Source organism: Xiphophorus maculatus, chromosome 15, assembly GCF_002775205.1.
Source record: "Xiphophorus maculatus strain JP 163 A chromosome 15, X_maculatus-5.0-male, whole genome shotgun sequence".
NCBI classification, from domain to species: Eukaryota; Metazoa; Chordata; class Actinopteri; order Cyprinodontiformes; family Poeciliidae; genus Xiphophorus; species Xiphophorus maculatus.
The window spans coordinates 4,183,409-4,197,058 of record NC_036457.1 but is presented as its reverse complement, the minus strand read 5'-3'; the positions used below and the strand labels follow the sequence as shown (position 1 = coordinate 4,197,058).

The 13,650-nt window shown below is 41.8% G+C and overlaps 1 protein-coding gene and 1 pseudogene across 1 annotated transcript; both read left to right on the top strand.

The window, feature by feature from the left end:
* The first annotated feature begins 2,128 nt into the window (after positions 1-2,128).
* On the top strand, positions 2,129-6,587 carry LOC102225743 (annotated as a pseudogene).
* A 1,682-nt stretch (positions 6,588-8,269) lies between these two features.
* On the top strand, positions 8,270-12,509 carry LOC106699912 (kelch repeat and BTB domain-containing protein 11-like). The gene has a single exon (XM_023347324.1). It carries the CDS (start codon positions 10,007-10,009, stop codon positions 11,135-11,137), a length of 1,131 nt encoding a protein of 376 aa, XP_023203092.1. The 5' UTR covers positions 8,270-10,006; the 3' UTR covers positions 11,138-12,509.
* The last annotated feature ends 1,141 nt before the right edge of the window (positions 12,510-13,650 follow it).

Sequence of the window (13,650 nt, the reverse complement as noted above, 5' to 3'; positions counted from 1 at the left end):
CGGTGACGTAAGAACGGAGGGAAATCCCAAACCGTTGTCATGGCAACTGAGAGTCCGGTGGACAACAGAGGTGATATGTGGAAATGTTTATTACTACATGAAAAGGTCATTTTTATATATGTTTATTATATACAAATAAACATATATAATGTTTATATTTAACTGTTTATTCAGTTAAAAATGTTAACTATGAAAAAACATAACTCACCTCCAGATCATAGTTCAGTAAAGAGCGGCTGCTCAGAAAATATTTATCAAACACCTTTTCTTTTTGTTTCGTCTTTTATCGCTTAAAATGAGCCACAAACTATCACTGCTGCTTCTACATCGTCATCCGGGTTTGATTATTCTAAATTCATGTTTGGTATGTTGGGGGTTTTACTGGATTTTCTTCTGGAATCGGTTCTGTGGTGTGTGGCTGCTGGACTCGCGAACCGACCGAACCTGTTGGACTTTTATCGGCTCTGTGGTCACAGAGGTTTGGGAAAGCGGTCTGAGTGGTGATGGTGGTGATGCTCGTCTTCATCGTCTGCCACTTGCCTTACAACCTGGCCCTGTTGTATGACACCGTCAGTTATTTCGAACATCGTGATTGTGACGCTGAGTCTTCACTGCGTATGGCGATGTCTGTGCTGCAGATGGTCGCCTACCTGCACTGCTGCCTGAACCCGCTGCTGTACGCCTTTATCGGAGTGAACTTCAGGAACCACTTCATGAGGATCTTCCATGACCTGTGGTGCGCGGGTAAGAGGTGCATCGCCCCGCGCCACTCATCCAGGGTCACATCCGATATCTACATGTCCACAATTCGCCGCTCGGTTGACGGTCGCGGCAGAACCAGCACATCTTTTCTTACATGAAGATATTTGTGTGAGAAGCTCTGATCTTGCCATGGAGGTCTATAAATGCCAAACTTGACTAAAACTGAAAATTACTTTTATTCTCAAGCACAGTTCAGCCACAATATGTTAGACTTAAAAAGGATTAAAAGAGAAAACAAAAACAAACTTCATCATCTGTGTTAATTGTTGCTCAGTTTCTGCTTTTCCATCCAAAAACACTAATTCAGGAACCTGAGCATATCTGAAAACTCACCAATTTTCACCATATCTGTCCCTCGCATTAAAATTTTTTAATGGAATCAAAAGTGGGTGTGGTCAAACTGCTCAACGTGTAAACAGATAAAAATAGTACATCCTAGGAATTTGAAACTGGTTATGTAGGTGGATGCTCCAAAAATCAAGTAAACAAAGTCTCTTAAATATGTCCTGAAATCTACAGGGAGGTTGCTGTTTTGGGTCATTTCAGCCTCTTTTCACATTTACACAACTCAAACTTTGGAGTCTTTCTCCAATGGTTTTGAGCTATTGGCTTCAGCCTCTTTCAATATGCAGTTAAGAAATGGAGGGTTAAAAGTTATCAAAATCTTGAGTTTTTGACCATGTCTAGGGGGAGTGGCCAAATTGCGAACTTGCCATGCTCACCAAATCATTATCATTAATATATTATTATTATTGTTATTATTACAAAGTATAACAATGTACAATATTTTCATTTAGTAAACAAATAAATGTATTGTTTGTATAAAAGTAATCTAAATCTTTTTTTGTCTAAAGCATCATAAAGGTTGTAGACATAAAAGCCTTGTTTTGGATTCACTTCAACAGAAGCAGGACATGGATCAGGACTTTCAGTTTTTAGTTAAGCATAACAGCTGTTAATACCAGACAAATGCTTTGTGTTGTGTCAAAAAATAAAAAAATATATATTTTTTAAATTTTTTCCTCTTTAAAAATCTCACTCTATGAAAATGTAAAGAGTTTTTGTTAAGAAGAAGCAAAGAGGAGGGAGGCGAACAGAACCATCCAGAATGAACTCCAGTCCGCAGTTTGGACTCCCTGGCTCTGGAGGGCAGACGGTTTGTGTTTTCTGCATACGGAGGAAATGTGGTAAATGTGTTTGGCACATTTACTCCACTAGGTGGACGACTGGAGGAACAACCTCACAGGACAGAGTGAGTTTTATGAGGCACCGGAGCAACAAGGATGTTCAGCAGCAGTTGGATCATTTTGACATAAAAAGCAGCTCTGAGCTGGAAACAATCAGGTTCTGGTATCTGAGCGTGAATTCACCACAGGAAGGAGGAAACCGTCTGTACATCGACTTCAGGAGGTGAGAATCCTGCTGTAATATGAAGCTGAAGATCAGTTAATGCTGGATTGTTTGGATGAATAAGTTCTTAATAATTTTACAGGGTGTGCTCTTATTATTGCTAAGGACTAAAGAAAAATACATCTGTATTTTTACATATAATATATATATATAGTGCAGGTATCATATCTTTCAGTGACGATGCAGAGCAAATTCTCATCATGATGACATTTCAGGTCTGACTGAGTTGTTAAAGTGGAACTATAACAGTGACCTTTTAGCAACGCCTGACATTTATTCTGGACAATGAACTGACATGTTAAGGGTTAGTGTTTATTTAATAGTAGGTACTGCAGTAACCTTTGACCTTTTCATAGTTTTATGGTTGATAAAAGTTTTATAGCTGCAATAAAGATAAAAGTCTGACTTCATGCCACAGCGAACACTGTGGGAAGATTCTGCAAAGAACTTCTCTTTTTTATCAGCTTTGTTTTGTTTTTAGTGGTTTTTTCTTCTGGATAGTGTTTGTGTGTTTTGTGGTTTATGTTTTGTGGTTTTTCTGTTGTGGTTTTTTTGTGTGTTGTGTGTTTTTTGTTTTAAGATCTACTAACCTTGTCAGTCACCTGCGACAAGGGAATCAGTGACTATGAATCTTTATAATCAAATAACGTATCAGAACCAGGTTCATCTCAGGAGCAGCAAGGGAAACACTGTGTTGAACAAAACACATATTTATTACACATTTTGACAATAACACTAACAGAACAAAATAGTCACTGTTTCCTTTTAATAGTCAAGTCGTACAAGTTCAAGAGTTTCTATTCCTTTGATTTGTTTTCAGTTCAGTTTTCAGATCTGAATGTTGTATTGTAGCTACCCGGGTGGTGTTCATATGTGCAAACCCACCAATCTGGTGGAACAGAAGCAGGTTCTTCTTTGGCATCGTAGTGGACACAATGTGAATCCGCCCTTGTGGATCCTGGCTCGCCGTTCTTCATGCGTTGTCTCTCATCACAAAAAACCCAACCTGCATGCAGCAGAAACATCTTTCACTGTAGTGTCATGTACGATTTTAAGTCACTTCAGTGAAATTTTATCTCCTCACTCCATGTAGATAAAATTATTGTGATAAATAACTTTTGTCTTTTAGTTAAAAAGAAACATCACAAAATAATATTCACTGAATTGACATCAATATCTTTTTTTCAGCACTCTTAAATTCCAAACAGTGGAATAAATAACTCACTGTCACTAAATACTTCATCAGCATCAGCACTTCAACAAGAAAAGGCGCAATATTAGCAGAACAGCCTTTGTGAGTTAGTCATAATGACCATTGACAAACCGTCATGTAGAGAACATGCATTCTTACCCATAAACATGCATCTCCGATTGTTTTGAAACTATAAAATTAAATTGCAATATAACTTTTATTACATAACAGCAAAATATTAGCTTGTGGCTACTCGTTAGCTAACGAAGCTAATTATGGCACAGAAGTCACCAGAGATTCGCAGCAAGAAAAAGAAGGAAATTTAATCTCAAAAAACAAACTTCTTCCGGATCCAGATACACAGGAATCAAAACTTAACCATAGATGAAAACTAATTCTTGAAAAATATTGAAAATAAAATTGAGTTTTGTCAATAAAGTGACCACAGAATGTTTTCACAGAAGAAGAAGAAACAAATCTATATGAGAGCTAGGGTTGTTCTAGGTCATATTCTGTAGCACATCACTGGAGCTTCAGACTATTTTGAAGCTATTTACTGCCACCTATCGGCAATACAGTGTATTACAAGCTATAATTCATATTCGCCAAGATAACCCATCATTGTGTTGTGTGTTTTTTATGTGTTGTGTGTTTTTTTGTGTGTGTGTTTTTTTCACAAACACTGATTAACTGACAGAGCGAAACATCAGAGTGTGATCCCTGCAACAACTTTTTGCATGACTGAGAGATTCCAGTGTCTGCTGAAGGAAGGAAGGTGAATAAAATGATCTGGTAAAGCTGCTGCTCCACGTCGCCACCCTGATGTTTTCTTGCCAAACACCAATTGGGTGGATGAAATGGGTCGACCCTGATGGACTCCTGGGAAACCAGTCCATCATATTATAAGATCCACTTTGTCACCAGGTTGTGATCAGTTTTCTGTGTCTCCAACTCACAGGGCAACAATTTGCATTTCAAATTTGGTCTTCAGTCATTGATTGGGTCAAGGTGTGCTGGAGTAAATCACACCTCTCCATGTAACGTCACCATTGACCACATGGACTAAAATTTTGTCAAATTGCCAGGTGGCTCCCTTTGCAGCAGAGATGTGGCTCTTTTGAAATCTGAACTGTGGAAGAGAGTTTCACTCTTGCAGAATGGCTGAAACATTTCTAAGGAGTATCTGGTCAACGTGTTTTGTGGATCTGGAGAAGGCGTAAGACTGTGTCCTCTAGGGAGTATCCAGGTGGCTTCCGATGAATATCCAATCCTTGTTTGCCCAAAGCAAAAGCAGCACAAAGTCTCATCTCTTCCAGCTATGAGTTGGACTCTGCCAGGGCTGACCTTTGACACTGATCTTGTTTCTGGCTTTTATGAACATATGAAAGCCTTAAACATGTGTATAGTTCTCTCCACAAATATGCCTGAGATCCTAAGTTCTGAGACTTTAGGATCTCAGCTCTGAGATCCTAAAGTACCCAAACCACAGATGATGGAAATTTTCTGGGCATGTCCAATGTCTGAATCCCTGTTCTCATGGACTACTGCCCTCCATATTTTATATTTTCTCTGTTGCACAACACCTGATTGAGATGATTGCATGACCTCCTCTGCTTACCATCAAGTGCTGCAGACGGCTGTGAATCAGAAAGGTAACACCTAAAACATGCAGGCCGTGGTGCCAAAGGACCAGACATGAAAAACAATAACAGAAAGTGTTTTGTTTGGAATCAATGCTTTCTGTTATCTTAATTTAACATATTTGATTGACTTTCTTGTTGACTTTTATCACAGTGCAACAAGATGAACTTCTCCATTAACTCTGATTATTCAGCCTACGATTACAACGAGAGCAATGATGATGGACTTTCTGAACCATGTTCTTTCAGTAACAACAACAGTTTGAACGTTGTGGTTGGTCCTTACATTCACTCCATCATCTGCATCCTGGGCTTGGTGGGGAACAGCCTGGTCATCCTCACCTATGCCCTCTACAAGAGAACCAAATCCATGACTGACGTCTACCTGCTCAATGTGGCCATCGCTGACCTGCTGTTCGTGCTGGCTCTACCTTTCATCGTCTACAACGAGCTGTACTCTTGGCCGATGGGGCAGGTGGCCTGTAAGCTGCTGCGTGGTTCCTACAGCGTCAACCTGTACAGCGGCATGCTAATGTTAGCCTGCATCAGCACCGACCGCTACATCGCCATTGTTCAGGCTCGCCGGAGCTTCGGGTTACGCTCAGTGTCAAACAGCCACATTGTCTGTTTCCTGATCTGGATCTTTGCCTTACTGGTGTCTATTCCCACTTTCCATTTCCACCATTGGTACGAACCAACACATAATGAGATCACCTGGCTCAACATCACCGAAGAGGAAGAGACAACAGATCCACAGTACGTCTGTGAGTGGAAATTTGATGACATTAACACTGCTAGCATAGTGAAGGTTGCTGTTCCCAGCACCCAACTGGCCATTGGCTTCTTCCTGCCGCTATTCATCATGATCTTTTGTTACACTTCAGTCATCATCACCCTGCAGAAAGCTAAAAACTACAAGCGACACAAAGCGATCCGAGTGGTGATGGTGGTGATGCTGGTCTTCATCGTCTGCCACTTGCCTTACAACCTGGCCTTGTTGTATGACACCGTCAGTTATTTCGAACTTCGTGATTGTCACGCTGAGTCTTCACTGCGTACGGCGATGTCTGTGCTGCAGATGGTCGCCTACCTGCACTGCTGCCTGAACCCGCTGCTGTACGCCTTCATTGGAGTGAACTTCAGGAACCACTTCAGGAGGATCTTCCAGAACCTGTGCTGGTAAGAAGATCATCATCCCGCAGCCTGAGTCGCTTCTCCATGGTGGTCCTCCAATATCCGCTGCTCAGTTGATGCTTCTGTGAGGACATTCATGCCTCTCTGGGTGTTTAGTTCACCTTTATTCTACCTGGATGTCCCTTCAGATAAAGTTTCTTGTTGGACGGAGACCCCCGAGACTTGGACTTTGACTCCCATAGGAGTTGAACCTTGACATCTGTTGAGCCAGTTTTATCCTCAGTCCAGCTACATAAACTCACTTTGAACTTCTAATGTTACAAAAAAGACAAATTACAACTGAAGACGTGGTCTGGAAAATGTGTTACTTTTTGTAAAGAACCAACATTTTATTTATGTTTTTAGCCCTCTATGGCATGGCGTTGCCCTCAGGCAACAAACCACATAGCTGTACCTCACATTGCTCCTTTATTTTATTTTTTGGGGGGCATAATTTTTGACATATTTTTGTCCAAAAAATAGTTCTTTTATGAATATAGTTTTTGTTTGATTTGTATTTCATTTCTCATAATCAGTGTAGACAATCTTGGTGTTCTAGACCAATGTTACCCTGAGGCAACAAACCCAAATCTGGTTCCAGGAGGTGTCAGAGTCCGATTTTATGATTGACATGTAATTAGGGACCACCAAGCTCCCAAAGAATGCAGGAAAATATTTCTTCCCCACAAAAATAAAAAGTCATGCCATAGAGGGTTAGGTTTCTGTTACTTTTAGCATCTTTCTGTTGTGGAGATTCCATGTAACTAAACCTTGGAAGGCTGAAAAACTCTGAAACAACATTAACTGTTTTCTTATTCACTGCTTCAAAAGACACTGAGACCAAACAGAACCTCAGGGTTCTGTTTTGGGGAACTGAACCCTGAGGTTCTGTTTTGGGGAACTTATTTTTGGTTTACATGTTCCTTGGCACCGGCTCAAAAGACCTTTATAGGGTCAGGCTGAAACCTGGAAGTAGTGATGACCTCTGACCTGAACATTCAGAGCCACACAAAGACAGTTACAAAGTCGGCCTTCTATCACCTGAAAAATATCTCCGTGGTGAGAGGACTAATGTCTCAGGGAGACCTAGAGAAACTCATCCATGTGTTTCTCTTTAGTCGATTACTGCAGCAGCGTCTTCACAGGTCTGATTACAAATCAATCCTCAGTCGCAGCAAATCCAGAACGCTGCAGCTGGAGTTCTGACTAAAACCAGGAAAGAAGAGCAAGGCTTCTTTTAATTTAAAAATCACTGAACAGTTCAGCACCATAATATTTCTTCTGGTTCTGGTTCTGGTTCTGCTCTGCATCAGAACCAGAACCAAACATGGAGAAGCAGCTTTCAGCTTCTATGCACCACAAATCTGGAACAAACTTCCAGAAACCAGCCGAAACACTGAGCTCCTCTAAATCCAGGATAAAAACCAGCTGGTTAGAGCTGCTTTGATTAATAATAACTGAAACATTGATCCATATATTTTATATTTTATGTTTATGTATTTTGATAACATGTAATATTTGTTGCTTGTCTTGTGTTTTTGTTACCTAAAGCAATAAACTCTGACCCTGAGGAGGTCTCACTCTGACCTTTTTCCTGTCTGGTTTTATTTGTTGTTTACTGGCAGCATCAGGTGGTTTCCTAGGAAACCAGGAGGACGTTTGTCAGTTGGAGCTGATGCAGCATCTTTGATAAATGCAGAAACCAGGTCAAGCCTGGAAAGTCGAGCTTTTTTTTTTTCTGCTCACGCGTTTTCACTAAAACAGATGCAGAGGATATGAGAAATGAGTTGTGCAGGAAAGTGTTTGGATGATGTCATTGATGATGTAAAGAGTCAGTAGATTATCTAGAACATGAACCAGGAATATCAACTAACCAACATAAAACTGATTCTGTGTTTTCTCCTCTGATCTGCCAGCAGGTTTATTGGTCCCATTTGTTTTGATAAAAACTACCTGGAAGATCAATCAACTGGTTTGTATTTTTCTTATATAAACAGTTTTATAACTTAACAATTCAGTGATAAAACATGTTCAAACCTTCACTTCCCCATAATAAATCTGTCCTTTTGTTCCTAAATGTCATCAGCAGATTTCACAGCACTTTTACTTTTTACTGAGCCAGAAAGAAAGAGGATAAATCTACATCTACAGTTTATATTTAATATTATTTGGTTATTGTTTTATAACCAAATAATATCTTGGTTATAAAAACAATTTCCGATTTCAGTGGCAATTGTTTTGTGATATATTTGTAGCTGCAAGTAGGATTTCTTAATGCATTTGATCCACAGCAGGGGGCGCTGTTGCTAGAAGAGAACTGATGAAAACAAGCTTCAACATAAAAACTGAAAATATTCATTTTGTTGCCATAGTTTAATAATAATCCTGGTTTGAATTTTAAAGTAGAGCTTTGGAATAACCAGCTTGATATTTGTTCATGCATGACATCATTTAACTAAAACTTTACATAGATTGTAAATAATGAACAAATAACAAAGATGCAAAATAACAGAACAAGAAAATCAGGAGGATTTTTCCCTTTGTAACTTTTATTTTTAATGAAACAGCTGGAAACGTGATTTTATTGAAGTAAATGAGTGGATTGAGTCAAACATTAGATCTCATCAACATGCTCACACGGTGGTGGAGGAATCATGACCGGGGACTCTGCAGCTTCTCAACATTGCTGTCACTACGTTGACTTAAAAGTAGACAATATACAACAGGAATGAAGATTTTGCAGTGGCCCAGTCAAAGTAAAACATTTGAGGCTTTGGAACTGATGGAGTAACATTTTAATCTCTACCTGTACAGACAGACATGATCGCATTCAACTGTTTCCGAAGGGAAATTCAACTGGAACGTTTTTAAAAATATGTTATAACCACCAGAAAAGTGATTTCGACATCCATCCAGCAGGGGGAGCTGTTCGGCAGTAAATTCGCTGACATTTCATTTGAGAAACATCTCATCCACTTTCATTGATTTACAGAAAAGACGCATTAGCTTTAATTGGACTGCAGGTTGTTGAAGGAGAAAATTCTCCTGCTGACTGAACATTTCAGTGTCACAGAAACGGTTTTAACGGATTTAGCATCAAATTCTCCACCTAAACATTATTATTATTATTATTATTATTATTATTATTATTATTATTATTATTATTATTATTACATAGCTTGGAAACCAGAATGTGCAGAAATCCTGTTAATGCATTCAAGAAAATAATAAATTAATCTTTTAATTAAGCTAAGGAGTTAATTAATGATCGATTTGAGTCCGGATCTTCATTTGTTTAGAGGTTCTGCCTGATATAGATGGAGTTGCTTGTAATTTGTCCGAATTGCTTGTTGGTTCTGGTTGCTGCACATCCTGCTGGGTCAACCTGGTCCCGGTTCAGCACCAAGGACAGCAACTCGCTTCACATAGAAACACAGAAACAAACCAGCATTTTGTGTTTTATTTCAGAATTTATCATCCATTTATGTTTTTTTATATATTTTTCTTCCCGCCCAACTTTCTGCATTCTGGGAGGTTCTGCAAAGCCATTGTTCCACCAAACAGCCGGAGTTCCGCCTGCAGGGCGTAGACGCGAAGTCCAGTCTAGAGGAGGAGGAGGAGGAGTCCAGCGGTCAGTGTCCGGCTTTGTGTCCGGAGACACGGCCCGGCTGCAGCCGCCGCGCCCCGGAGGAGAAGAAGAGCAGGAGGGAAACTTGAAGCAACAGAGTGAATGAAAGAGCGCAGCGAACTGGGCGTCAACTGCTGAGGATTTTATTAAAAAGGTGATCACTGGGCCTGACAGGATCCCGATCGAACCGAGCCGGTAACTATGGACCAGATGGCAGCGGACGAGGTGAAGCATCCAGACCGCAGCGACAACCTGCCGCAGATCACCGCGGAAAACTGCTACGATCTGCTGGAAGAGGCGAAGCGCTGCGGCTCCGAGCGCGACAAGCAGCGGCTGCTGGACTTCATGAGTGACCAGTACCTGCAGGTTCTGCGGAGCCCCGCCGTGTTCGGCCGGCTCACCGCCGCGGAGAGGGAGCTCATCCTGGCCCGCAGGATGGAGGGGCGGAAGGTGCTGGCGGTGGCCGAGACCTCCGAGGTGCTGGACAGCAGCCGCCCGCAGAGCCCGCAGCGGGAGGACCCCGCCCCGCGCCGGGTGTTCTGCCTCCACCCGGACTCCCAGCGCTGGGAGCTGCTGACCGTCCTGCCGGAGGAAGTCCCGGCTAAAGGCTCCGGGATGTGCACCCTCTACAACTACCTGTTCGTGGCGGGAGGGATGGGGACGCAGGACGGCCGCTCCACGGCGTCGGACCGGGTGTTCTGCTTCAACCCGCGGACCGGCCTCTGGACCCGGGTCCGCCCGCTGACGCAGCCGCGCTGCCAGCTGCGGCTGGTCTCCATGGACGGACACCTGTACGCCATCGGGGGGGAGTGTCTGTTCACCGTGGAGCGCTACGACCCGCGCGCGGACAGGTGGGCTCACGTGGCTCCGCTGCCCAGAGGCTCCTTTGCCGTCGCGCACGAGGCTGTTGCGTGCGGCGGCGCGCTGTTCGTGTCCGGCGGCTCGCTCTTCTACCGCCTGCTGCGATACGACAGCCGCCGCGACGAGTGGGAGGAGTGTCCGTTCAACGAGAGCCGGCGGCGCTCCGCCGACATGGTGGCGCACCGCAGCCTCATCTACCGCTTCGACGTGGAGCGGGAGCGCGCGGCCGTGAGCGTGTACAGGTACAACACGCTGGTGAAGGTGTGGCTCGGCGGCGCGCGCTTCCCGCTCGACAACCCGCAGCCGTTCCGCTGTGCGGTGCTCGGAGACCGCATCTACTGCGTGAGCCGCGGCCACGCGCTGCAGTTCGAGGTGCGTGAGGAGCGCGAGGGCTTCCTGTCGGAGGTGCTTCCGGGTCCCGCGGAGGCCCGCGGGTCCCTGGTACCGTTCGTCCTCAGCCTGGACAAGTGACCCGAACCGGGTCAGCCGCGGTGCCTTCCGCTGGGAGGTTGCTGGTTCGAGTCCCAGTTCAGTAAAAGTATCAGTTAATTTAACCAGTAATTCAGTTCAAAAAGTGCAATTTGTAAATTAAATACATTCATTTTGATTATTATTGCTTACAGCTAATAAAAACATATATGTGTTAATCAATGATAATTTGGTTTATCGCCTGATAAATTATCTTTATTGAGCAGAAAAAGAGGAATAGAATGAAATATATTGAACATATATTTTAAAAAATGAGGACAACTAGAAATAAATAAAGGCAACATTAAGAAATAAAGTACGATTTACATGAAACAAATAAACAAAAATAAGTTTTATAGATGTGACGTCAAATCACACAGCTTAGCATTGGTTGTCTGTTTATTAAAATATTAAGAGCCTTTTGAGGGCCGAAGAGCCCAAAACCTCTCAGGTCGACGGTGTCACATCCTGAGGTAATCTAATCTGTGATAAACATGAACTCATAAATGTCTCAACAGAAATGTAAGGCATGCTCTGGTCCCACTGGGTTGACCAGAGCAATTGCCTGGTTATTGGTGGAATAAAACGTTTTGGATTTTTCCTGCTCTGGAGCACACAGGTGTGTCAACCACATCCAGGTGAAAAGACAACCAGCAATGCCTCTAGAGAAGCAACTGTTGCTGTCCATCAATCTTTGAAAGGCAGCAAATACCCTCAAAATCTACCGAAAAGTTGGTGGAGGTTTGATGATTTGGGAGTTTTTCCCATCAGGACCAGATTAGATTAAGGGCTGTTTCTGCTTCCTGTCAGATTAAACTAAAATGATGTCTTAGTTTTCAAGTCTTGAATGTTTCACTCCGATCCAACTGGAGAATAAAGCTGCCTCCAGTATTTAACTGGTTTGTGTCTCCTTCCTCTGAATCTCTCCTCCTCTTCCTCAGGCTGGAATCTGACGAGCAGAAACAGTTTTATCCTTGGAGCTGTGAGTGAACGGCTGTGTTTCCTGCAGTCAGCGCGTTGCTTCCCTCAAACAGCCAACAGAGCTGCAGTGTCTCCGGCCTGAATGGCTCTCTTTCATATTTCCTCTCCTCAGTTTAATATCCTGCATGTGTCTGGATTACTAATGTGATCCTGAGCTGCAACATGAAGCAATCGTCTGAGAGAAAATATAATCCAGACATAAAATCCAACTTTTAGAGCTGAAATTACAGAAACATGAGATTTGGAAATGATTGGAAAATGTCTGATTTTATGAGTATTTTATGGAAATCAAATATGGATCAACTTTGGCTTATATTCTGTTGTTTATGCTGAACTCTTATATCTTTAAAATGTATTTACTGCTTTTTATCCATAAAGTTTTTGTCACATCCAAGCAGTCAGACCTTCCTGTTATCTCATAATGTGGCTCTGTAAAAATGTTTTTTAGACTTTAGTGCTTTTACCCACATTAATCAGAAATTCTTTAAAAAATTTAGTTTTTTAATGTTAAAGTTCCCAAACTCAGGGATTGAACTAGTCCTCTGTCCTCAAATAACAAACAGGTGTTTCCCCAGCAGGTCTATAAATAAATACTGAGGTATCCCACAAGGTCCTGTGCTTGAACTGTTTGTTTCCATCAAATAAAAGAAAAAGCAGCAGAAATTCCTCGATATGCAGATGATATTCTGATATTTATCTGTGAATCCTGGGCAACACAGTTACATTTTCCATCTTCACCAGTTCCAAACCAGTTCTAGTGTCCACTTGACTCCAGTTTCTTCCATTTCCCTGCACCTGAGCTGCTTCTCTGGCCCTGGAAAACTTTTTACTGCAGATTAAATCGTAGCTGGCTTTGCTAACAGCCTGTTATTAGATACTTTGAGGTATTTTCTGGCCAAAATGTACATTTTTTCAGCTAAATTGATATTTACATGTCACATTTAGGAAGGAAACTTACAGTTTAATCAGCCTCAGTTTTTCCCTTCTCCTATTTATTTTGATCTAATATGTTCCCAGACAATAATAAGATACTTTGGTCCAATCAGAGCGAAGGACTTGGGCCTTTAGGGCCCCAAGTTTAAGTAAACTATGAGGTTTTAGAACAGAAAAGGATTAAATCACATCTTTTTTATCAAAATAAAATATAATAATAAAACTGTAAATGGGCTTTTAAGAACACTACTGCTGATTAATTGATTTAATTATACATAACTAATTCACAACATGTCGCCTCAAGGTATTTCACAATAAAAGCCCCGCTCTCCAGCAAGGTGTTACAGGTAAACAGAACACCAGAACAGGTGTATTTTCTATAAAAAGTTAAAAACTGACAGAAAAGATTCAGTCAACATAAAATAATAGTAAATAAAGCAAACTGTGAGAGTAGTAGGAGGTGGTTATCCTGAGGCCGCAGCAGCAGGACTGTACAGGTGATCAGGACAACCTGAGCCAGTTTAACTATCAGTTTTAAAAAGTTCATTTTAAGCATAGTCTTAAAAGTAGAGAGTGTGATAATGATGCTGATTTAACACTGA